Source organism: Eleginops maclovinus, chromosome 8 (assembly GCF_036324505.1).
Source record: "Eleginops maclovinus isolate JMC-PN-2008 ecotype Puerto Natales chromosome 8, JC_Emac_rtc_rv5, whole genome shotgun sequence".
Lineage (NCBI taxonomy): Eukaryota > Metazoa > Chordata > Actinopteri > Perciformes > Eleginopidae > Eleginops > Eleginops maclovinus.
The window spans coordinates 12,326,062-12,352,354 of NC_086356.1; the positions used below are offsets into that span (position 1 = coordinate 12,326,062).

A 26,293-nucleotide genomic window follows, 5' to 3' on the forward strand; every position below is an offset into this window, starting at 1 on the left:
CAAAATGAAATCAACCAATTCATTGACTTATTATATCACTAAGAAGTTCTCAATAGAAATATGTATGAACTTAACTTTAACCAGCAGCAAAATCGAAGTCATTTAAGCATTATCTATTATAATCCAATCAAATGATACCATACATTGTTCTGAAATGAGCCATTTTGCAAAATCACTTTTACTTCTGGCAGGTATGTGATTATATTTTGATACTATTACACATACATTTACTTAAGCACAATTTTGGATGCATGACATTCACTGTAACAGAGTGCTGCAACTTTAACTTCTGTAAAATTTGAAACATGTGACTTTTACTAAATTTGACACCAACGCCTTTTAAATAACTAATCAGTTTGAGAAAAAGGTCAAAGCTCACCTGTCAGGTGATTTAACGATCCTGAAAAAACAACACTATGTAGATGCCATGAACAAGACTTAGTAAACAATTAAAAACCTACTTTGAGTGAGCTGTGGCGTGAGGTGATCTGCAGTTCTCAGTGGAGATACCTTTCCCTGTGTTGCGAGTTGGGTGCAGCACAATCAAACCGACGGACATCACACCTCGCACATGTCAGCCTCACGTAACATATTACACATCGTTACACTGAATTGAATCAGAAGTGATTTTCTGGACGGTTGCATCAGTTGTTTACTGCTGATTTTCCGTCAGGTTTGTTGCATCATTGCCAATCGGTGTGAATGGATGATGGCTTGCCACAACACGTCCTAACACAAAGCTGTTTTTTATATTTCACAATTTTTCCTCCAACTAATTTTCCCGCTTTAATTATATTCGTTTTCATCCCTTGTTAAAAAAATTAATCTATTCTTCTTTTAATGGTTTATTTTATTTCCTCATTCTAATTGAGTGATGGATGTACATTGGGCCATACCAAACAGTGTGGCATCCAGGGGGAGCTCCTAAGCCTCCACTACCCTGGTCTAGAAGCTGTGTTGGGGGATCAGGATCCCTGAAGTGTTGGGTCATCTTCCAAAATATGTTTTCCGTTCACTTTGAAAGGGAGGGCTCAGTATTGGCTCACATTTTGACAAACATACACAAGGAGAAGTTGGAGATAGGCCAGGTGCAGCAGTATTACTTCTACTTCTCTGTATCAGGTGAGTGACATTTATTTTAAACACTGCTAACTTCTGACATTTAATTTAAACACTAGTTGTTCATAAATATTTATATTTCTTGGGACAGTTCTTCAGCCTTTGGCTTTTACGGCGGCAATCTTGTGTTGTGCAGGTGAAAAGGCCGTTTTTATAGTTGGGTTAAAAATGTACATGTTACTTTTGGATACATATATAGATATATAAATGTTGACCTGGTGGAAATGTAGGCAGGTAGGCAAACACTTGTCAGCCCTTTCATAAAGCAACATTTGACTTACAACCATGGCATCGTGTGGCTATTTTTGAGTTTGTAAAAAAAAGAGGGAAATGGGTTAAGGAGTCTGAGAGTTTAAGACAGAGACAGTAGAGAGGTATCACTTCACTAGACGACTAATTGTCAGTTCAAGGTAAGATGTTACACTTGCTATACTAAACTGCATAGAAGAACATTGAGATTTTACAATATGCATGAGTCCACAGGGTGTGGTGCAGTAAAACAAACGTTCTGACAGAAAATAACACTTTTGTTGAAGGCAAAGTAGTTTGATACTGCAGTATCATGTGTTACCTTTTCAGTTTGGATTTATTTAAGGGAATTATATGGGATTACTGTGGAGTCTGACAAGTTAACCAAGTTTACTTTCAAGTGCTGATTCTCAGATATCCAGGGTGTTATCGTATCTAGAGTAACATTTGTGTTACCGAACTCCATATTAACGGTATATGTCATCATCTGAATACTGGGTGGGTAATTTAAATTTAAAGTGGAAAAGCTATGATGATCAAGCATGTTGCTCATGCTCATTCATCTTATTTGAAGAGAAAGGTTAAGAAACTCATCACACACATTGAGCAACTTTAACATGTAATTTTTATAATATTTATTTTATTTTTTAAATGATATTTGTTCTGCTATATGAATTGCAATATCAATAAATACAGGAATAAGTATCTTTTTACTGAAGTTGGGTTTCTTTTGCAATCAAGTCCGGATCTTCTGTCTTGTTATGCATTCTTATTAAAGGTTGTGGTCAAGAAGCAGCGCCTCTTTTTCTCGTCGGATAAAGAATGTTTCTTGTGGTTTGCGGTGCATGCAGAGCCTGGTTATATAGCAACTAGCGTAATGTATCAAAGAGGGCTTAAATTGGAATAAATAAGGTTCTATCAAAATAGATAAGTCATGAACAATGTTCTCCTTTTGTATAAAGAGCAAAACGGTTAAAGCATGAAGTGTTTATTTGCCTTACTCGACATTGCACGTCCATACTGTGCAGCCTTTAACCATGTGTGTGTGTGATAAGGGATCATTGTATTTTCTTAACTGACCTTTATTTATATAACTGACCATTTTTATTATCACACCTGCATCCTTTTATTATTGCATCTTTTGTCTTTATTAACTAAAGCTGATATGTGTTTGTCCTATTTATCTATAGACCTTTGTGGGCCTCTGATCCTGCTGTCATGGAGATTTCCTATATCAACTCCTCTCTGCTCTTCATCTCCCACCAACCCATAAACAGCACCTCCGAGCAGACTGTTTATGAGACATGCAAAAACATGCCTGCTGTTCTCATTTGGTACCTAGGCCTGCAGTTCATCAACATGTTCCTGGGTATCCCGGCCAACATCATGGTGCTGTGGCTCATCCACAGGAACAAGGGGGACTCCTCCACCTCAGATATCTTCATCTCCCACCTGGCGATTTCAGACGTGCTCTTCTGTCTCATCCCTCCACTGGAGTTAGCCAACATCGTCTTCCTCACCACCAGCAGCACCTGGTACGTCCTGCGCTTCTTCTACGGCATCAAAGACTCATCGCCACTTTTGCTCTCCTGCATCTGCTTGGACCGCTACATGGCTGTGGTTCACCCAATCATTTTCACCGAGCTCAAAGACCAAAACCACAGAGCAATCCTGGCCATCATCGTCTGGATCATCACCCTGGCCTACGCAGCGGCTAAATGTGTGGGCAACATTTTCAACTTCGAGAAGGTGTTCACGGCAATGATCCTCACAGCATTTGCCTTCATGGTGTTCTGCAACATTGCCATTCTCTGGGCGCTGAGACAGTCTGGGCCCGGCAGAGACGAGATGCATCCCGTGAAGAAGAGAGCTTTCAAGATGGTCCTCATCATCCTGGCCATCATTGTGTTTAACTACTTCCCGCCTGTCGCACTCTTCCCCTTCCAGGACTACTTCTCTCCGGACGTGTTTCGCTGCTACATTCACTACTTCGCCTTTGGCCTGATGGACTTCAGCAGCAGCATTCAGCCGATGCTCTACCTGTCCAAGGAGAAGCTCAACTGCTGCCACAGAGGCACCACAGAAAACTAATAGTCATACACGTTTTTATATTTATGAATGTTTTATTGTTGTGATAAATAGTATGTTTTTGATCAGAGGTTGAAAATGCTGATTTGTAACTAGATGTATTGTGCGGTGGGCCCCTCATCGAGGGGTCTTATGAAACAACGTTAAAAAAGAGCATATTTTGTAAATGAATAGGTTTGATTAAATTCTCTCTACTCTAAAAACCTAGCCATGCAGATAGTTGAGTTTGTATTTGCCTGGGTTTTAGAGACATAAAAGCCAAAACAATTAGTTGATTAATCAATCATTTGACAAAATGGAAATTTAAATTGTAATGTTTTTTTCCCTTTTTTTCTTTCTCATTTTTAGAGTAAACAATTGATTGATAATAGTGAAATAATTGACACATGAACAGAGAATGAACGCAACTGTTGCAGCCCTAAGAGTTCCCAAATATCTGAATACAACGGAGGTGATCCAAATGTTGTACTTAAATTATGACAATTTCATCATTACAGTAATTTAGAGGCAAAAAGTTGTCACAATCCGTCAATTTTCCTGATTGGATTTTGAAAAGTGGTCAACCCGTGTTATGTTTGTTTGTACTTCCTGTCTCCGCCTATTTGATTATCTGATTACCTTTTCCCCTGCTGACCTTGATTTTTTTTTACTGCCTTTCACAGCTGCTTCTTGTCCTTCTGGTTAGTTCTGCCTGTATTTAAGTTCTGGTTCTCTGTCAGTGGTTGTCAGATCCTTGTATGTTGTTGTCAGGAGCATTTCTGTTCTGTTTTTGCCTTGCCCTGGCCTGCCTGGATAAGTTCATCCCCGTCCTGCATTAGGACCACACTGCTTTGCTTGATGTTGTGAGACTCCTAAAAAGAAATAATGTCTCAAATAATAGTTGCAAGTCACAAGAAACAGCATCTAAAAGCAGTAAGTGTTGAAACATTTGTGTCTTCACTAGCAAGAAAACTAAACTCTTCTGTCAACATTTGTAAAGTGGTGAAAACAGTTTCTTTAATCTATGCTTCAGGGGAAAAAAACGGAAATGTCGTATGTATGCACAGGCACTGATTTACTGTATATACTGTCTTATTTTTGCTTTTTCTTGTTGTACTATATGTACAAAGAGACCTCATTGAATGTATTTGAATGTATTTGCACTGTTGGGAACATATTAAAAAATGTAGTTTTCTTGTACACATTTTTTAATTTCTAATAAAATATACTTTTAAAGTATAAACAAGAGATACAAACATTTTTTGGTTAATTTTTCTTTTTAATTTAGACACAAAACAAACACACGTAGGTCACAATAAAGTCCAAGTGGAAAACACTCAGTTTAATATACGTCGATGTGCAGGTATATGAACCATTTGCCAAGCAAACAGTAGCCCTATCATAATAAACATAATGTCTAACTCTTCTGGCGTCAGCTTCCTGGAGCACAGTGAAAACAAAACTTCTAAAAGCTCAACATTGATTTAGATCAACATGGCTGACAAAATAATTATTAATTTACTATTGAAAAATGGTCAATAGATACAGATTATTTGCAGCAGCAATATTTTAGTCACGTTATCACACAGATACATTCGTGTCAGTTCAATGGATCCGACCGCTGGATGTATAGTTAAAGTTAAATATACAGCAATATATTCATGATCTTTGTCATAAGTCACTGGTGCAGCACGCATTTCTAACACTCTGGCTACTACAAAGTGTTTACATGTGTGTAGAAGCATCTTACTGTTTTAATTCTCAAACAACAATAGTTATTTTGAACTGACCCCTGTGGGGATATTGTATATTCAAAATGAAAGGTAAGCACCTCAGAAAAAACCAGTGATTCGCTTCAGCAGGGTGGTTAAAAAAACATCCTGCTAATCTGACAGGCATTCAATAACTTTTCATTTTAAGCATTACATATTACCATTATTTGGTACCATACACATGTTTAAACGAACAGTTCTTTTAGGGTCCCATTATTTTCATCAATCAAAATAAAATAATAGATGAATCATAAGTTATTGCTAAATACTTGAAGCTAACCACAGCAAATACAGACAACAGTGTATTGCACTGTACCACAAAAACACGTGCAATTTTGAGCCTGGGAACAGCAGTAAGAAACATAGGTTCTCAACTTTTTTCTGGCACTTTGAACCACAGCACGCATCAACTGCCCTGCATTAAATCAACTCTCCTGCAGTGTGTTGTTAAAAGTACCAGATAGACAAAATACAACCCAGGAGGTCAGGTTTGGGTAGTAGTTGAACACTAGATCATCTACAGACAGCTATAGCACTAATACTCGTATGATGTAGGCTTTGAGATGTGTCTCTGAAAAAACGAGTAAGCTTGATATTGATCAAAGATGAGTTTTTCTGAGGTTTCATATTAGTCATCTTCTATTGGTCCTTTAGTTCTAACTTCTATCAGTGTCTGACAGTGCCTCTGAAGCCGAAGGTCGGTTTGTTTCCGTGTCGCTGGTGCTTCCCTCGCTCTGAGCCTTCTGCTCCTTGGATGCGTGCATCTTCAAGTGCTTCTTAAGGGACGACTGGTCGGTGTAGGTCTTCCCACACTGGCTGCAGAGGAACACCTTCTCTTTGGTGTGCACCAGCTCGTGTCTCTTCAGGTGACCCGACCTGCTGAAGCTCTTGCTGCAGAACGAGCAGCTGTACTCCTTCTCTCCAGTGTGAGTCCTCTGGTGCAGTTTGAGGCTGCTGGCCACCGTGAACTTCTTGCCGCACTCGTTGCAGCTGTATGGCCTTTCTCCCGTGTGCATGCGCATGTGTATGGTGAGGTGTCCTGCTTGGCTGAAAGTCTTCTTGCAGAGCTCGCAGCTGTAGGGCCTCTCTCCAGTGTGGATCCTGTAGTGTGTTTTGAGGTCACCCAAGCCGTTGAAACGTTTGCCACACTGAGAGCAGCAGTATGGCTTCTCCCCGGTGTGAATCCTCTCATGTATACGCAGGTTACCTGCATTGCTGAAAGTCTTGCTGCACTCCTGGCAGCTGTAAGGTCTCTCCCCGGTGTGTGTCCGCAAGTGGACTTTGAGCTGGTTGTGCTCGTTGAAGCGTTTCCCGCAGTGCGAGCACGAGTAGGGTTTCTCTCCGGTGTGTACACGTTTGTGTATCCTGAGCTGACTGGGGTGGGCATACGTCTTGCTGCAGATGTTGCAGCAGTAGGGTCTCTCTCCTGTGTGGGTGCGCTTGTGAGACTTGAGGAGATCAGCACGACCAAAGCGCTTGCCGCAGTAGCTGCAGCTGTGAGCTTTCTCAGCGCTGTGTGTCTTGATGTGGATGTTGAGGGAGGAGGCTCGGCTAAATGTTTTCGGACAAGTAGGACAGCGTAAGAAGTTGTCAGGAACCTCTAAAAGCTCAGGAATTGCAGCATTTTCCTCATGTGTCTCTACTTCTGGCTCCACAACCTGTGTACTCGCCGCCCCAGGGTCTATTTCTGATTGAGGGTTATACCTCAATTCATGCTTCAAAAATAAATTGTCATTGTCACCATACTCCGACAGCGCATTCTGCTCCTCCTCAGTCTTTATTGACTGTCCATCCTGCATGTTGGTGTCAGAAATAATTGTGACTTTAACTTCACTGTCATTTCCTCTGGAGTCTTGTTCGAGGCCTGTAGATGGTGGCATAGGCGCATATGCATCAGGACTGTTCAAATTGACTTCTGTGCTCTCAGTTTTCATTGGTTTCATTGTTAGATTCAGCAGGGAGGAAGGCTGGGAGAGGTCAATAGCACCACTTTCATCCAGGCCAGGCTCTGTTTTAACAGATAACAAGTTTTCTTTGGTCATGCCTACCTCTGCTGTGCTCACACATTGTTCTTTTACCATATGATCAGTCTGCAGTAAAAAGTTGGAGGAGGATATGCTTTCCCTCGTCTTGTCTTTCTGCTTCCTCCTGAAGCTCTTCTTGTCACTGCTGCATATCGACATCTTGAACGTACCCTGCTGCGAGTCGATAGTATAATCATTCCATTCTGAAGAGGAAAACTTTTCAATGCCATCTTGTTCACGAATATCTGTAACAAATTCAAGGTCAAAATGATAAACAAACTAGACCGTGATTTCGAGTTTTACATATCTATATTACAGCCACAATGGCTGAGTAGCTGACAGTCACTAACAGTAACCAGTCGCACACTTTAATAGCCAGTTTTAATCAAAAACATGATATTTGTAGTATTAATTGGCGTTTCTGCATTCTTAAAACAGCATTGCAGAATAACATTATAGGATACACATCTACTGTAGTCCACTGTAGAATTCCCTGTGTGCTACCATCATCAGTATGGGCAGCATAGTAGCCTATTACAGTGTAATTAGTACTGTATTAAACAGTGATCTACAAGCCAATTTCCTACATCAAATGTTCATCTATGTTTAAGAGTGCTTGCAGTTTCCGTTTACTGCTGCCTTTTGTAATGTCTAGGTAAACACAATTTGCTGACTACGCAGTGGATGCTAGAACAAAAGGTCAGCGGCTGCATGAAGCTCCACTGTCGGCTGTCGAGACAAACACAGACACCCCAACGTTATTTACATAGTGAAGACAACCATACCTCTAGAAGCAGAGTCGGTTCTACTCTGTGCTAACAGCAGTCTCTTCAGGCCCTCGTTTTCGGACTCGATCCTGTGTATTGTGCCCTGGTACTCGGAAAGGGTCCGGTCCACTGAATCCAGGATGTCGCTCACTGTGGCTTTAAATATCTCATTCAGAGATGACTCCAGGAAGATCTTTAGATCACTCGGCTTAGCCATGTTAGACCGAGTAGTTGAGCACAACTCGCCAGATGGTTTGTACACGGTTGGAGGTATCAGGATAAAAAGTGGGTGTGAGCATAGAGCCCCCAGGAAGTACGCCGGCCGTTGAAGCCGAATTGGGGGATGGCCGTAGTGGTCAACCAGTGTTACTACACCTTCATTGACGTCATTTCGTCCCAATGACTTACATGGGGAAAGCGAAGTCTGTAAATAACCTAGAACTTTTTGGGCTAAATAAACTTCTCAAACGAACACTTTTAGCCCTTATTTAAATAATTGAAGAGTAAAAGTTGTCAAATGACTGAGACGACAGCAGGAGATCGGAGAAGGGGCTAAAGGGAGCTTCAAGTGCGCACGCTCTGTGAGCAAAGGACCCGGATGATCCGGGTACTTTCTGAGTCTACAGAGTCGCTCAATTTTCGGCTTCATGCGCCATTAGGCAACTCTCATAGGAATGAACGGAGCTGTATCCAGTTCTCGTAATACATCCCTGGTGTGTGTGGTCTGCTGCTGCTGCCGTGTGCGGAACAAACAAAGCAAGGGCAGTCGCATGAAAGTGACGGCTAGATGATGGTTTTGTTTTCCTTCAGAAATGTGTAGCACCCCTTACTGGTGTGGAGGGGAGTGGTTTAGCCGGGGCCCTAGCTAACGTTACTAGGATGCTTTTTAAACAAATAACCACGGTGATAAATGGTGTTTAAATAACAAGAAGAAGAACTGCAAAATTGTAGCAGTAATACTTGGTCATTACTAATAATACTACTAATACTACTAAGTATAATCAGCTAGTACAACCACTAGCTAGCAACTAATTCACTGCAACTGCAAGGATGCTCACATAAATGCTAGGTAATGCTAATATTTTAATACCAACGGTTATCTGAATGCTATACATGCTAATGACACCGCTTACAATGTTTATTAAGGTTAGCTTGTTAGCTACACAGAGTGTGTAGCTAATTGTGATATAATGATAATGTAAAAACGTTGATTATAAACGAATTTTGATCAAACTTAATATTATTAAGGTCCTCTAACGTTATTTTCACCAAGCTAATGTGTTAGTATGCTCGAACGTTTACATAAACTTAGCTAACGGTAACAAAGAAGAACACAAGTGTATAATCATATCATTTTAATGTAATGTCAAAAGATTTACGATGATACTTATTATAAATGCTTCTACTAATAACAAATAACGATTTCCCTGCTGCTTATAATCATGTGGCTAATGATGGCAAATTATACACAGACTAACGTTAATGCTTGAACTATTTTTCTATTATAATCAATAGAGGGGTTAGATAAATTGAATAAAGGAAAATGTATTACTTAAAATAACTTAAAGCCGACAAAAATAAAACAATGTGTGTAAAAACTATTAAAAGAAGGAAGAACTTAATAAGGTCTTGTTTTTATGTAAGCCTTTTAGAACAACAACCCATGTCTGAGTTAAACGGGCTTTTCTGCCCACAGTCAGACACCAAGCCAGGAAACCAAATTCAAGTGGTATCACGAGCCATGTGCGTCTTATGAATGATGTCTATTGAATCAGGGTACCATCTGGTTTTACCACATAATTCTTCATGTCATATGCAGGAATGAAGCTGAGCCACTCCCCTCACCTGTGTGCTTGCATGCCTTTAGGGAGGTGGGTGTGTAGAGGAGGCCTCTCAGGTGTCTCTTAGCTCATCCGCCAATCACAAGGTATCTTTTCTTCCTTCCTCCTCACTGTCACTCAAATTCTCTTTTCCTTTTTTCCTCAGCTATACCTGCTGGGAGAGAAACAGGACAGCGGGAGACTGAAGTTTGATCTTGAATTTGCGAAAATGGACAGGAAGCATGAAGAAAAGGGAGGAGGGCCTAGTCCGGACTAGGACTTGTGACTTGCATTCATTGTTATGCGACACCACAGACTAAAAGGCTGCGCGGCTAAAAGAGAGTGAATGTGAGGCTTGTTTGTTGTGTGCAGCAGGGTCAGACATAATCAACTGAGGGTTACTTGTATGCTTGGGTGCATGTGTGTTTGTGTATGTCTGTGAAGGTGCAGCACTTTGACAGCGGCATAAGCCCAGTAAAACACAGCAGTGTGTCTCTCTCTCCCACAAGACTTAGAACATCACAAGTCTGCCGATCATATGATGGTGCTTTAAAGAGCCTGGAGGGGGTAAGTCATGCTTCACAGTTGAAAAGATTCCTACTAATGGGTTTTATTTTAGCTCTTTGAGGTTTGAATATGTTTAAATTAATGTCTGTGCCAAGATAACTGATGGTAATGAAAGAAACAGGGAGTGTTTATCCCCCTTAGAAAAATACTATTATTATAAATACAAACATTGAAGTCATTCCACAGCTTTCACTTACTTCTGAGTTCCTCTTTTTATTTTGTCCTCTCTGGTGTGCTGTAAGAACTCCCCATTCATTGTACGCAACTTCTCCTGGTATCCTTCGCTTGGGGTATTCTGCAAGTTTATTTGAGTAACAGTTTCACTAAAACTGAAACTATTCTTATTTATTTTCGTTTCTGTTTTCTATTTGAGGAAGGTTATTAAAAGTGCATCTCTCTAGAAATGTCAAGCATGCATTTGTTATGCGTCTAAGCATTTCCTCCACTGTTTGTTTTATCATCAACATTGCTGCTGTAGATCAACTGTGTTATACACAACATTCTATCTAAGAGAGACAAGATATTATAACCAGTACTGTATTATATAAAAATCATCAATTTCTTTTTAAACTGTCAGATTCTTACTGAAAAAAAAACTTGAACTTTTATCATTTTAATCAGTATCAGTATCTATTTTTTGTTGCAACAGAGTTTCATCTTTAGGTTCAGGTGACCCTCTTTGCTAATCTTTCTAAACTACCTTGCATATTTGTGTAGCATTTGCACCCTGACAGGAACTGCGAAGTGAGCACCCACACAGGAAATGTGGTCATGGTCTGTCCCGGATGTTGGTTGCGTTACATGAATAAAACAATTAAGATATTCAGAGAAGAATATAAATATCAAAAAGAATGACAGAGAGGGAAATATAGATATAATATGAGTTCTGACATTTTAACTGTGTTTATCGCCAGTACAAACACAGATGGCATTTTGTTGTTGATGTTGTGTAGCTGGCCTTGGTTTGCGCTGTAATCCTTTCACACTTTAATCCTTTGGCTAGAGTCACCACACAGTGTGCTGATAAAATCATAAATACAGGACGTAGGCAGTTAAACGGCCGACCAGAAACAGCCCTTCAACTCCACCTTCTGTCTCTTTCCTAATCCACACCATGCTCTCTCTCTCTCTGTCTCTCTCTCTCTGTCTCTCTCTTCCTCTCTTTCTCATTCTATCTCTCTTGCTCACTTGCTTGGCTGGTTTTTCTGTGTCTGTGGTCAGGAAGTACAAGCATGTCAAAAGTCACACCTGCTGTACCACTGAGACAAGTTAAAAAACAATTGACAAATGAGCAACACAGGCTCGAAAACAGACATAAACTTTCTCCAGATTGGATTATTTTGGCACACAAGTGGTGAGTGTTTTTGTGCTATCCGGGTTTTAAAGATATTATCTTAGTTTTTGATCCGAGCGTTGTTTGTAATTTGAAATGCTGTTCTCAGTAGTTATAAATGTACTGTTTCTCATAGATGAATAGACAAAAAATTTGAACCAAAATACAAACTATTAATCATTACGATTATTCCACAACCAAACATAGTAGAGTCTTATGAACATCTTTTTTACATTTCAGAGCTAAGCAGATTTCCCTGGAGGTAACCGAACAACTTGTGACAGGCTATCAGATTTAAAAACATTGATAGGGAATCCCTCACGATGCGTGTGTGGTAAAATGAATTTTAACATTAATATTTTTTCTCTTATTGCAGATCTGTGAATGGCACCATTGGAGTTTGTTACATTCTTCAGGCTTTAACATTTACGGGATCTTACAAAATGATCAACCTTGATACGGCAGAGGAAGACATTTTATAGAGACACGACATTTACAGTTACAGCATCTTTCACCCAAACCAGAAACGCCCCAACTGCGGAGCTGACTGAGATACGAGCTAATGGAGGAGGAAAACGCGTGCTCCTCTCTGCCAGATGTTTCAGATTCAGTGTTTCAGGAGCCTCAACAAAACTCATGGACCTCCATCGACCATCGGTACGTCAATGGAGAGCAGGAGATTGTCGTGTGGGGTGAAGCAGAGGAAGAGATAAACCAGACACACAAGACAGATCAACTGAATCTCTCCCCGAAAGAAGAACGAGAGGCTTCTGAGGAGGCAGAGGAGTGGGAGCATGTAATATGGCCGATGCAACCCATGCCCTGCAACAGTCCTCCACTTTCTTTCGCCACAGTGCAGTGGGACATGCCAGATCTTTCCCCAGAGAGACCTTCACTCATGACTGACAGCAGCTCGGCCAATGAGCCGGACTCTGGTGCCGTGACGACTGGAGACACAACTTCCCCATCTGAAGGCGTTAACTCTGAGCTCCTCACACAGGGGGACAGAGGGGAAGAAGAGGAGTTTAATTCACGGCTCCTGAATGCAAATGTAGAGTGGACAGGAAACATCTCAGAGGTATGTAATGAACATGAGGAGCTTTAAAAGAAGATGTGATGTTCTCATGCTGCCTTCATTTCAAACTCTATTTCTATGTATGGTTAAACTTTCAAATTTCCTGTGCCATTAACACTTCCTACTTCACTCTGGCCTCACCGCCTCAGACTTTTACTATTTAGAGACACATGTTTGGTTTGCTGTGGTAGAGTGGACATAATGTCGGTCAGATGAGGCTCAGAGTGAAGCTTCTTTCTCGTGCAGCCGCTGGTAATCACAAGCTTTTTTCCCCCCACAACTAATGTAAGTGATCAATGGTCTGTATTGCAATTTCCAGCCACGTGAAGCTTCAGATGTGCCAGAGCCACCGACACAGGAAAGCGAAGGTTCACCACATGAGCAGGCAGACAGTAACAACGGTACGTATTACTCAGAGACCACTTTAATGAGTTGTTTAGTATCAACTGTTCTCTCAGCTCAGTATTCAAACTCTTGGGCACTTGTGGCCTGTTCATCTTTATTCTAAATAACTTCTGGTGTAACAAAAAAAACCCTGATGTTCACCTTCTTTTCACTCTTCCAGGAATCTTACTGGGGACGGACTCAGATGAAGAGGAGGCACATTCCGCAGCGTCAGATCCCGTTAACTCGGTGGACTTACTCGATATCCTTAGAGAAATTGACAACTCCGAAGATGAATCAGACAATTTTGTAAATTTGAAACTAGAAGAGCAGGAGGAGCCTGCTGTTTCGCTGACTCGGCAGCAAGACTCTGAGGAAGAGCAACCTTCATCCAATGGTGTTGAGAACGTGGAAGAAGGCAAGGGGGAAGATAAGGAGCAGATAAACGTGCTATGCGGGGAGGAAAGTGAAGAAGTGGTAGCTGTCAGCTGTCTGCTTGATGCGTGAGTAAAATGATTTTAAGTTAAGAACGGGAACAGGAAGTTCCTTTTACCAGTAACTGCATCCGCAATGTTAATCATGATACAGCATTATGTGAGGGCAAGGCAATTTAATAGAGTAGGAAGGAAGCGTGTTCCACTGGTTGGCCGCATAGACACAAAAAGATTCTTTACTTTGTTTGATTTTTAGCCTGGGAACACAAAATATGATGATCATAACTGCTAGATGCTTCAAAACTAAGAGATGTATTTATGCCAGGGACCATTGAGTGATTTTAAGAGAAGGACAAATTAACTAAATTGCATTTTTATCCACACTTTGTAGGGAGCTTCTTGCAGAGCCACAAGAAGCTGCTGATTCTGGACCAACCGTAAATCCAGATAAGATAATTGATCTGTTGCAGTCAGAGCTCTTGGAAGAAAGGCGGCACTCAGAGACTGATGAGGACATAGATATAGAGGAACCGTTACATGAAGACCCCATAGTTCGGACTGAAGAGCCAGAAATGTGCGAAGGTGTAAATCAGGACTCTGAACAGTCACAGGCTGCGGACGAAAACGAAGGAGCGTCAAGTCTGGCTACAGATCATACAGAGAGCGTAGAAAAAACGTCAGAGATTGTGGAGAAAGTTGAGGAGACAAGTTCTTTAGATCAAGGTGATTGTGACCAAGTAAGATCACAAGACGTAGTGCTTTCCTCCGAGCCTGCAGTCACTGAGACAGAGCAGCTTGGGATGACTGAAGAGCCAGAGCAGATTCAGGCAGAAGTGTCTAAAGACTCTGACCAGTTAGTACAGTCACAACATCTGGAACCAGAGATGACAGGAATGTTAACTCAACCTGAAATTGCAGAGCTGCCAGAGGACTCCACTCAGTCAGAGCCGACAGTTTGTGTTGATGCTGGACACCCCGGAGAGACGGAGCGGCGAGAACAGACGGAGCCATCGGAGCAGAATGAGCAGACCCTGCAAACGAGCGACTTGTCTCGACCGGCGCTCTCCGAGCAGGCTGTGTGGCCGGAGACAGATGAGTCAGAAACAGCAGAGCAGCTGTCTCCCGACACCAAGGTCGCGCAGCAGACAGAGGAGGCCGAGTTCAATCAGGTGGACAAACAGGCTGAGACGCCACATCAGGGTGACCAAGATGGTGGTGCTAATGGAGAGACACAAACTCCTGTGACTGCAGTGCCTCATATGAACGGAGACGAGGTGAACAGAGAGATGGCCTGCCGCCTCGCTCTGCGGCTGTTCAAGCTGGAAGATGTCCAACGTGCAGACGTGGTGAAGCACTTAGACAAAGAGTAAGCATATATTATAATTAAGATATTTTTTAACTCTCCTTTATTTTTTACCCATCACTGGCCACTAGAGCTGCAGCGGAAGCTTCTGTGCTGCTATAGGGGCTGAGCCAGAAAACTCTGAAACGCTCGGGTTATCTCGGCTACCAGTGAATAACAGAAAGTCTGATTCAAGATATTTTGTTGTCATATGTACAGTTTAACAGGCAGTCACACTGTACAATGAAATTCTTACGCTCCCATCACCTAAATATCAAGAAACTATACATACAAACAAATGTGTACGATAAAAACTACCTTAAAGAACATTTAAAAATATAAGTGGACAAAAAAATCTGTGGCACAACCAGGGGGTAATGATATCTCACATTTGAAAAATACGAGTGTTTTATACTATGTTACTCGCATTACAGTAAAATTGTTTATTTTTTGGATGTTTTTGACATTAATTTCACAGCAACAAACCATTTCTTGTAATTATTCTGATATACATTATCTTGGCCATCATATTCAAGAAGCTGTCTTTTTCTAAAATCCAATTTATATTAAATGCCACCAATTCACCACATATTGTCAAGAATTTGAGATAAAGATACTTGAATTGTTTCCTTTACGACACAGAAAAATGTCTCAAATACATGAATTATATAAAGTAGTCAAAACGCTGATACAGAACGTGTTTTGTCTCTGTTTAGTAATGACTTCAGTCGTGCTGTCGGGGAGGAATACCTCAAACTCTTTGACTTCACCGGGCAGACTCTCGATCATGCCCTAAGGTAAGAATTCTGGCCTGAAATTCATGCAGTAAACCCTAATCTCCCACAAAACACACTCATAAAATGTCTTGCGGCCCTTTTTTATTTCTTTGCCGTTTGTCTTTCTCCATCAGATCTTTCCTGAAAGTGGTGGTGCTGATCGGAGAAACGCAGGAGAGAGAGCGCGTGCTGCAGCATTTCGCCTGCCGCTTCACCCAGTGCAACCCCGACACCTTTACCTCCTCAGGTGAGCCTCAATCAGGTTTGACTTTTCTGCTTAAGACGCAGCATTGAGAGCTCATATGTGATGGATGAATGTCTAATTTCACCTCTTTTTTCCCTCCCCAGAGTCTGTGTTGGCTCTCACATGTGCTTTAATGCTTCTCAACACTGACTTGCACGGGCAGGTGGGAAATATTTATGACTGTTTACCACGCTACCTTGTTTTCTGCCCTGATTTACCTGATGATCTCTGTGAGGCCTTTAGTAAATCTTGTATTGTGTGTTTTGACAGAATGTAGGAAAATGCATGTCCTCGTCTAAATTTGTGTCTAACCTGGATGGGATGAATGAAGGAGAGAACTTCAGCAAGGATCTCTTAAAGGTAATACTGTCGCTGAATTTCTTTTATTAGAAAGCAAAATTAAATCCCGTAAGTAAAGTAATTAACAATGTTTCTCTTCCTCTGTATTGCAGAGTCTTTACAATTCAATAAAGAGTGAGCCGCTGGAGTGGGCGATGTAAGTGCACTCATGAGAATATCACAAAATGTCATTTCATATCATCTGTTCTTCTTCATGCTTTACAGATGTAATTTAACACATCTGTTTTTGCATGTTAAAGTGATGAAGAGGAGTTGAAGAACTCTGTGTTGTACGACGATGACACCGGAGTAGATGCGCCGCTGCGTTCAGAAGCCAACCCCTTCCAGGACGTTCCTCACGACAAAACGGCCTCTGTGGCCAAACAGGGATTCCTCCAGAGGAAGCTGCACGCCGACATAGACGGCAAACGCAGTGAGTGAGACACGGACACCAGGCGACCTCTGGAGATCTCAAAACACTATCGAGGATTTAGCCATTTTGACATTAAAACATCAACACCAAGATCAGGTTCTATGCCAGACAGGGTTTGGTGGGGAATGTTGGGGGAACATAATCTTACGGTGAGCTGAGGATGTCCTTGACGTTGCCAGAAATAGACGAGATGTATTGCAATAGGTCTGAAATAAGAGAAGCTGTCATCCTAAAAACACTCATTATTTCATCCAAATATTTATTTTAAAAGCAAAAACTTCCTTTGGACAGCTTTTTTCTTTTTTCACCTACTGTGTTGAATTATAAGTACATGTGTTACACCTTTTTTACAGATATTTGGCCATTTTCATCTAACCTCGGTCAAAATGAGAATGCAAATTAGATGTGGCAGTGATGTAGTAAATGTTTATTCTAACCGTTTTCTTTTATATTTCTTATTATTTGACTATTGATGATTTATTTGTATTCTGTATAATCACCACTAGTAAGCGCGGTTGTCAGTTAAACACCTGCTGAATGTTTCTGTGTGGCAGCTCCATGGGGGAAGAGAGGCTGGAAGACTTTCTACGGAGTGCTGAAGGGAATGGTCCTTTACCTACAGAAGGTCAGTGACCCAGCTTTTCGTTTTTCAGAAATATCCATTCGTACATTGGCTGTATCATTGTCTGTTCATTTTTCACATTTGAAGCTTCTACTGAGGTTTTTCTAATTAAAGCATTGAATGTCTGTCAGCATATTTTATGACTAGCAAAACTAGCAAAATATTTTTTTAGACAAAAAAAGTAGTTCATGGAAACAATAACATCAGTCTTTCTTTTTCACTCTGGAGTAATTGGCAATGTTTGCATCGCAGGAATGGGAAGCGATCCCACACAACCACAACCATCTAATTCTACCATTGATATAACACTGATAATATTAGTGTAGCCTGATTAAATCAGGGTTTAAACAGAAAGAAATGTGCAAAGAAAGTCGTGCTTCATCCGAATGTTTAGAAGTCAAATGTCAACACAGTGGAAGAAGCTTGGGTACACTTGGTACGCCTTAATTTGGGTTTTTAGAAAGCACTCAATGTCAAAATGAAATATTTGTTTTTGCATCAGTATAGAACATGTTTGGTGTGTTTGTTTTCATCAGGATGATTACAGGAAGGATCAGCCGACTAGCGAGGAGGTGGTGGTGAGTGTGCATCACTCTCTGGCCGAGCAGGCGGCCGACTACACCAAGAAACCTTACGTCTTCCGCCTGCAGACGGCTGACTGGAGGATTTTCCTCTTCCAGGCCTCGTGAGTTACAGCAGTGTGTGTGTGTGTGTGTGTGTGTGTGTGTGTGTGTGTGTGTGTGTGTGTGTGTGTGTCAAAGACTCATTTTAACTGTTTTCCTCTCAGATCCAAAGTGGAGATGTATTCGTGGATCAGCCGTATCAACCTGGTTTCGGCCCTCCACTCCTCGCCCCCGTTCCCCGCCGCCGTCGGCTCTCAGAGGAAGTTCTTCCGACCGGTCCTCCCCTGCTCACAGTCCGCACTCACCCTGGTACACACCCATACTCCTCTTATCTCTTCTCTCATTTTATATTTATAATTTGGTGTATGATTTTAAGTTATTTCTATATTTTTTAGATGTTCAGGTTAAACAGCAATAAAGCTAGCATCTTTCCCTTCAAGCTACTGGTCATAAAATACTAAAATGAATTGAACAATCTGTTACTTTTTTTCCCTGTGCAGGACCGTCAGCTGCAGTCTTATGCAGGAATGCTGGTATCCTTTAAGTCTGACTTGTCGTACCTGCATGAAAACCTGCCAGAGGGCAGAAAAGCCAAAGCAAAGGAGCTGGAGGAGCATCGTGTCAGGGAGGAGTACCTGCAGCATGAGGTAATGACCGCGCTGTCAGGCTAAGCTTGTGAAAGGGAAAAATAGCAATTATTCTCTATAAAGATTAGTTGTTTGTTATATGAAATGTCAGAAAATAGTGAAAACGTCCATGAGAATCATTCTTTTCTAAGATGGTATGCTAAGTGTTGTTTTTTTATACAGAAATCTATAGTATATGCAGTTTACTGCCATTGAGAAGAAAACCAGAAACGATTTACATTTAAGAAGCTGAAATCCCACTATTTTGATATTATTATTATTTATTTATTTTAAATCACTAAATTGATCATTAACTAAGTTGGCAATAACCCAACAGATGTGTCGCTATGAGATCTACATCCAGTGCCTGGAGGCATGGAAGGCAGGGAATAAGACCTGCACCAGTGTGTTGAGCATCGCAGACCTGAAGCAGTTTGATAAAGCCATGTTTGCAGACTCTGTGGGGGAGGAGGAGGAAGGCAGGCTGATAAAGTCCCACTCCAGCCCCTCTCTGGACCTCGAGATGGCTCCTCCGACGGTGATCAAAGTCAGACGCAACATCTCAGAAAGACGGACTTACCGCAGGACCATTGTTCCCCGATGGAATAAAGAGACCTAAGAGGTATTTTTATGACCAGTAAAAAGGAAAGCAGATTTAAAAAAACGTTGCTGGTGGGACTTCAGTCTTTTATTTTGTGGATATCTGCCTCAGGAGGTTTTTTTCTGCACTTTTACAAAAATAAACCTCAGGGAATCCCAAACCCTCAATCTCTCTCAGGATACAAAGCGGGAACCTGACTGATTAGCTGAGTACCTCAAAATGTCTGGACATAATTTATTTAGCTGTTTGTCTTAAATCTGTTTTTTTAATAGAACTCAAAATGGTACCAATATGCTTTCATTTGTGTTTTGTTTTTGTTTTTTTTCCTTAAAATGTCAACCACTAGAGGTTGCTGTAGTACAACAAAACTGTGAGTGAATGCGGGACAGGATGTTTTTAAAAAAAGAATCCATTGCACTTTTATGGTTTTAATATGTGTATTATTTGTGGATGGTACTCTTACATATTGTTTTTAAATGAAGGGTTTATTTCCAAAATGTGATGTATTTTTTTCTTTTAGGTAAAAATAAAATGTTACTTCTATGCATTTTTCTATATTGGTAAAACAATATTTACAGATGTTAATACTGATCTGACTTTCCTACGTTTGAATTTAAATACAATAAATAGCAGAAATACAATGATTGGCTCAACAGTTACAGGTATTTGGGAGCTGATATATCAGATAAAAACTTTATGAACAAGGTAAGTTAATAAACATAAAGATGCAGTTAATATTTCAACAAACAAAACAAATCTTCTCAGATTTTGTTGCACTTTTTACAAAAAACTGAGAATCTGATTTATTATTATTATTGTTATTAATGTAACTACTATTAATACTACAACTACTACCATTACTAATAATAATCTTATTGTTTTAACACAGTAAAAAGGTTGCTGTCGTTGTGTTTGCACTTCGATAACCTTATGCATTGTACATTTCTAGGTAATAATCTTAAACGTTTTTTTTAATGAAAACTGATGCCATAGATTAAGAAGGCTTTCAAACATATTAATATTAGTCACAGGGCCACAGTGAGAGTTACATATTAAACACACCTATGTAACGTACTTATTACCTCGAGTTAAATCGCTAAGAATGTTTGTCTAAATCACGGGGTCACTTTAAATACTGCATGTAATAATTTGTGTGATTATAGTTACTAGTCTTTTGAACTACAAAAAGGCAGAAAAGACAGTGTGTGTGTGTGTGTGTGTGTGTGTGTGTGTGTGTGTGTGTGTGTGTGTGTGTGTGTGTGTGTGTGTGTGTGTGTGTGTGTGTGTGTGTGTGTGTGTGTGTGTGTGTGTGTGTGTGTGTGTGTGTGTGTGTGTGTGTGTGTGAGAGATCGCTCTCAGTGGCACGGGCTCCAGTTTGTTCTCTTTCAGCCTGACATGTTGAGCAGCAGTCGACCTGGGGCGGTCAACAATAAGAGCAGGATGTCTGGAATTAAGACCCCCCCCCCCTTCCCAAATCTCACACACACACTCACTCACACAGGAATGTGATGTGACAATAGGAAACGCAATGAAGAACACAGACAATACGGACAGGGACTGTTTGGGTGTCCGGATTGGATCAAGGCCCTGGACAATCGGACGTTTCATTAAAGCCCCTCGCTCAGATTTATTTAAGATTCTCCCTCCTTGACTCCCATCGGGTTTAACAGATCATCTGCGGCGATAGTTAACGTAATAAGGCTCAACTTCTTGTCCTGTGAATGGAAGCACTCTCCATTCATTCACAGGAATAACAACAACTCATTAAGATAAAGTCAGATTCTGCAGATGAGGGTGACTGATGGGCCACGAGAGTGACAGGGGCCCGGGGCCATCATAGCACCTCTAGAGGGGCGGGAGGCGACGCTGAAAGGAGACGCCATCTCGACTAACCTACATGCTCTCGGGACTGTGACGAAATGTTACAGCAAGCGGCGGCCATTAGTGCCTATTCTTCTTCATATCAAATTGAAATGTTTTATACTGTCTGGGACACAGTCTGTGCTGGAGGTGCTCGTTGTGTGGTGGCGTCACACCGGACCTCTCCACCAAAAGCTTCTTCTCACTTGGCCTGTGGACCATGACTTGAGCGGCGGTGGTGGCCTTGTTTTGGAGTGCCATCCCTCTCCTCCTCTCCAACAACAACAATGATGGCTGGAGCAGCAGGGGCTGCATTAGCTTCTGGGTTCAGAGGGCATCCTTCCCAAGGAATTGGCCTGTTTTTGTTCCATCTGCGCCACTCCATTCTCGAGCTTTGTGAGACTCAGTCAGGCCTGGGTGGGTAATTAAAAAGGCAAGAGCTCAAGTTGTGATCATTAGGGGCTTGTCCAGCATAGGCTCGAAAAAAATAAAGACCCCGACACGTAAGGTCAGCCTTTTTTTTACGCTTTCCTCCTCCCCCTCTCGCACAGCGTTGCTCTGAACATTGCTTAACATCCACTCTGAAATGCCCTGTAAATATAAGCACCTGCAAACAGTGCCAGCGAACATCAACTTTACTGTAAACACTCCGATTCATCCTGTTTGTTTCCCGGCCTGAATGCTCCTCCTGACGCACATTCTCCATCTGCTGCTGACGCCTCACACGCTCTACTTGTTACTTTTTATCTCTTATCCAACTAACACTTGATTTCTCCCACTCTGGCTATTGAAAACAACTTTTTTTTGTCTCCCTCTTGGTGCCCCCCCACCTCCATCCTTCGCTCTTGACTGCTGCTGCTGCTGCTGTGATTTCTCCGTCCAGGGCCCTCGAAGCCTCTCTTTGGTCCTTTCAGCGGTTTTGTTTTTCCACTCAGACTCCATTCGCCTCTTTCTCTGAGACATTAACTAATAACGCGTCTTATTCTCTCCAAGCGTCCACTTACACCCGATATCTCTTGTACTTTTTGTAGAAACCCAGCAGTGAATGAATCCCACAATAGTGTAATTTTCAGTGAGGAGTGTTATTCCTTTATCGCGGTAACTTGATTTAAAAGAAATGGGAGGCACTGGAGAAAAACATATTTCGCTTCCAGACTTTTCCCCCTGCAGACTGCACTCATTAGTATTGCTTTTCTCATGGCCAGACATTTCATTTTATTTGCCTATCAGACCCAAGCATGAATCTCTCTTTAGATTTTCATCAGAGCTCTTTAACAAATGCTGGCTTTTTATAGCAAAGGAGCCTCTCATTGAGAAGGGTAAAGACAAGTGCCTTGCTTAAGGGCATTTAAACGCATGACCTCTTTTTGCCCTCTCCTCTTCCACTCACACACTCCTGCCTCTGACAACAGTCCTCGGGCACAGACTCAGTGGCTTTTAAGATACAGGACAAACACATACCGGTGGGCGCTCCATGGGTTAAAGCGACGTATAGAGAGCCGAGCAAAAATGTTTGTGGACTTATCTCCTCAATCTTATCTCAATTTAGCTTCCATTGCAACAGAAATCAGCTTTACCTATAGCCCAGATCTATAAGTATTTACATTTATCCATCCTCTGATTAATAATCTTTAAACTATGGTGCTTGAAGGATAAAACCGCATTACCGGGAAGTGTTTGTGATGTTGAATGAGTTGTGTGTTTGACTCCCCCCGGCCTCCACAGGTCAACCCGCTCCCTCAGGGCAGTACCTGATACCTTGCAGATTTTATCCACCTCCATGTGTGTGTGTGTATAGTCCTGAATGTGTGTGTGCTTTGAAAGGTGCGTTTTTCTTGATGTCTTCCAGTCAATAGCAGCTTCCTGCCTTCAGGGCCGGTGTGTTTAATAGGCTGGTCGGACACAGGGCACCTGAGTTTCCTCCCTCTGCCTGCTCCACACAGAAACACCCTCTGTTTGACCACTTTGCTCTGTTTGACTGGCACATTTGTTCCAGGTGCATTATGGTTAAAGGTGGAGGAGATTAGGTATCTTCTTGAAATGTGAGGAAGGTGTTGTCATTTGAAGTCCACTCAGGTGTTCGGAGGCTCTCAACATTCGGGTGGTCGGTCCACCACTTTGGTCCAGACTGATATATCTCTACAGCTGTTTGATGGATAGCTATGACGTTTTGTACAGACTATAATGGTCACTGATGATAAATCCTAATTACTTTCTTTACTGTATGACTTTTCATTTAGCATGTGAAAGAATTCAGTTACTTTTGCTCAACATTTGCTGATTAGCATCATTCTTTTTTGTCATTCATGTTGCTAGAGCATGAATCCTCTGACTTTGGTAATCCCTTTTAGTCTAAAACATGAGGGCAATGTCTTACCATCTATAGATTTTTAAATTTGAAATGTAGTGTTTGTTATCAGAAGTAGAAAGTTGCCGAATTACTTGTTGTTGCCGATTATTTCAAACACATCCCAAAGATTTTACTCAGAGGAAGGTCGAGCTTGAAAGTTTGGGTTTACTATGACACTTAGTACAGATATTCATGTCCATATTAGGATGCTTTTTAACAACTTTGGTTTCATGTTTTTAGTTTCTGTGTACATGCATGGCTGTAGACGTGAAGGGAGTAGTTATAAGTGTGAAGATGGACAAAGAGAGAATTTAAAATTCTGCACCAGGCTAATCTAAAATTGTTGAACACAGCTTGCACAGTCCAAACAGACAGAAAGGTGTAGTGGGAGGTGTGAAAGCTCACTGGTACCTTTTAATGGAAAGCTGGTATTGGCGAAGTGAACACACAAGAATCTCACACTCATATTCAGAGAAAAAGATAGCGACTCATTGCAAAAAGACAACCAAGAGCTCTGATAATCTGCCATGCTTTGTCCAAAGCAATTAACAAAAAAGGTGATGGGTTCACTCACACAATCTGGGTTTACTCAAGGGCCACAAAGAAGCCTGAACCGGGGCAGGGCCCACACAGCAGCGCTACCATTCAACGTTTAAAACAACAGCGTGTTCTGCAGCTCATTTAGACAGACAAATTCTGTCGGCCTACATAATACTTATTTGCCCGGGCTGAATTGGTTGGCCCAGTGTCTCAGGCCCAGAGATAAGTGGAGAACTTTCCAGATGACTGATGCAGGACAACCCCGACCCGTCATCCCACTGATTGCCACACACTCCTCTGCTGCCTTTTTGGCAGCAATTTCTCCAGGGGCCCCCATTCTGTCTTTGAGTTTGTCCCCATAATGGTGATGGGACACATGCCTCTTCCTCCATCACACACACACTCACACACTGACACAGTGTTAGTATGGCTCTGTGTTAAATGTAGTAAGTCCCAGTCGCCCCGTCCTGCCAGCTTTGTCTGCCCTCAGCTGTTCCGGCCCGGTGCCTGTATTGTGCTGCCGGGCTCATTACCAGAAGCACTGTGGCCCGAAACCTCCTCGCTAATAGGCCCAGAGAGAGACCGAGAGGAGTTATTTCTGCAGTGGCTTCTGTGTAGCAGTCTAATGCTTTGTTTTTTACTCTTTTGGCAGTTAAACTGTTAATGTTTAACTCTAACTGCTGTTATTTCTCTGGCAGACTTAAAGCGGTTTGAGGAATTTGAAATAGTTTTGAGTGAAAATGTACTTCATTCCTGTGAGGCGCATGCACTTGAAAGCTCCTCTGTATGTAAGAGTGTATATGGATGTGTGTGTTTCTGCATGCCTGGGCAGGGAACAGGAAAGAATGAGGGTCCAGTCAGTTGATGGGCTGTCTGGAGTGGGCCAGGCCACTTGGACCACAATGGGATGAAGTGCAGCTATTGTTTAAAGTTTACAGGGTGTGTACAGTAGTACAGCGGCCACAGGAGACGAGTGTAGAGAGGAGAGACAGGAAAATGGTGAAATGTGAGGAGAGAGAGGCTTGGGGAGGCAGAGAGAAAAAGAAGTGCATACTGTAAACAGAAAGATGTCAGCGCTAATCTTCATCAGCAGATGGACACCGCTCAGACTGAACTGATATTGAGGACTTTAAGTGATTGTCTCAGAAGTCAGACAAAAACTGTCGTACATTAATTTTTTTAAGTTGTGTAATTAGGTTTGATGGGTTCTTTTATGATGAGTGAGGCCATGAACCACACAGAAGTTTGTGAACTGAGAATAACTGCAGAGGTTGTATGGTCTAATGAGACTAAACAGCATAAACCCAGCTCAATGGAGCAAGTTCAAGCGCAGCCCACGGATGGAAATCCTGAAGATTCTAAACACAGTTTAATTTGAAAAAACAAAGATGTATGATTTTATTAGCAGGACAGAAATGGTTACCCAAAAAATAAAACCAAAGAGGAGTCAAAAATAAACTCACATAGCATATGATGGTGATGAATATTTGGTCCCTACAAAATTGTATAACATTAGAAGGCTAAATGTTGACCTTAATAATTTAAATTGAGTCTACATTTATTTTAGGCATAAATACGACGGAGTATTAGGGCCACATATGAAGAAAAACATTTAGCCTATTATAAGGCCTACATCACATGTTTTCTCATCAGTATTTTCCTCTTACTCATTTGATTGCAAAATTAAAATAATTGTAACTCTAAACTCACTAGTATAACAATCGCTACATATGTGCAATGTGCAACGGTACTTTCTATGCTCGTGCCTGTTTCAAGTGGTGCAGGTCTCGGTGGTGGAGTGCGCGCGGCCTGTCCCTCTCCCTCTCCATCATCCTCGCGCCATCCCGCGCGGCGGCACCAGGTGGGCCGCGGCAGCGCCGAACCGTGGCGTCGTTAACGCGCCGCAATTACGAGGCCGCAAAGAGGGACGAAATAATTGCAAATAAAACTACATGATGCAGAAAATAAAAAAAGAAATTAAACAGATGCGCGTGTTTTCAGGATCGTTGCTTTCGTCCTTTTAAAATGCTGAGAGCTGCAGAAAAATATATGCCACATTTAAGCATGTTAGTATGAGGCTATTAATACCTATAATCATAATGATCATTATGCTATAGAAGCAGATATATATATAAATTGCGCTTGAAAATAAACTTAAACACAGTTAAATACCTCAGCTGCCTTGTTGTTGGATTGCTATACTTAACATATCAAAATATTAAAATCTTTACATTTAATACAAATTGTCATAACACAGATTTAGTTGATTTTTATCTTGTAAAAATCTAAGCCATCCTTTAAAAAAAGACAACAGTAAAAACACAAG

The 26,293-nt window shown here is 41.5% G+C and overlaps 3 protein-coding genes across 5 annotated transcripts; 2 read left to right on the top strand and 1 right to left on the bottom strand.

Moving 5' to 3' along the window:
- The first annotated feature begins 471 nt into the window (after positions 1 to 471).
- On the top strand, positions 472 to 4,603 carry hcar2 (hydroxycarboxylic acid receptor 2-). Its single transcript, XM_063889283.1, has 2 exons — positions 472 to 1,122; positions 2,559 to 4,603. The coding sequence occupies exon 2, from the start codon at positions 2,587 to 2,589 to the stop codon at positions 3,457 to 3,459; it is 873 nt and encodes a 290-aa protein (XP_063745353.1). The 5' UTR covers positions 472 to 1,122; positions 2,559 to 2,586; the 3' UTR covers positions 3,460 to 4,603.
- Positions 4,604 to 4,683: 80 nt separating this feature from the next.
- On the bottom strand, positions 4,684 to 8,994 carry LOC134868273 (zinc finger protein 436). The gene is made up of 2 exons (XM_063889282.1): positions 8,017 to 8,994; positions 4,684 to 7,476 (listed from the first exon to the last, which is right to left on the bottom strand). Exons 1-2 carry the CDS (start codon positions 8,213 to 8,215, stop codon positions 5,864 to 5,866), a joined length of 1,812 nt encoding a protein of 603 aa, XP_063745352.1. The 5' UTR covers positions 8,216 to 8,994; the 3' UTR covers positions 4,684 to 5,863.
- LOC134868272 (PH and SEC7 domain-containing protein 4) lies at positions 8,836 to 19,760 on the top strand. Of its 3 annotated transcripts, none has more exons than XM_063889280.1 (17): positions 8,836 to 9,067; positions 9,985 to 10,385; positions 12,095 to 12,796; positions 13,113 to 13,194; positions 13,359 to 13,680; positions 14,003 to 14,977; positions 15,670 to 15,750; positions 15,864 to 15,976; positions 16,078 to 16,136; positions 16,244 to 16,333; positions 16,426 to 16,469; positions 16,573 to 16,745; positions 17,300 to 17,370; positions 17,904 to 18,052; positions 18,155 to 18,299; positions 18,491 to 18,637; positions 18,954 to 19,760. In XM_063889280.1, the coding sequence occupies exons 3-17, from the start codon at positions 12,281 to 12,283 to the stop codon at positions 19,233 to 19,235; spliced, it is 3,249 nt and encodes a 1,082-aa protein (XP_063745350.1). In that variant the 5' UTR covers positions 8,836 to 9,067; positions 9,985 to 10,385; positions 12,095 to 12,280; the 3' UTR covers positions 19,236 to 19,760. The 3 variants fall into 3 exon arrangements, with proteins under 3 accessions (XP_063745350.1, XP_063745349.1, XP_063745351.1); XM_063889281.1 differs by lacking the exons at positions 8,836 to 9,067; positions 9,985 to 10,385 and adding exons at positions 11,590 to 11,739; positions 11,959 to 11,980; XM_063889279.1 differs by lacking the exons at positions 8,836 to 9,067; positions 9,985 to 10,385 and adding an exon at positions 11,550 to 11,739.
- Positions 19,761 to 26,293: the final 6,533 nt, after the last annotated feature.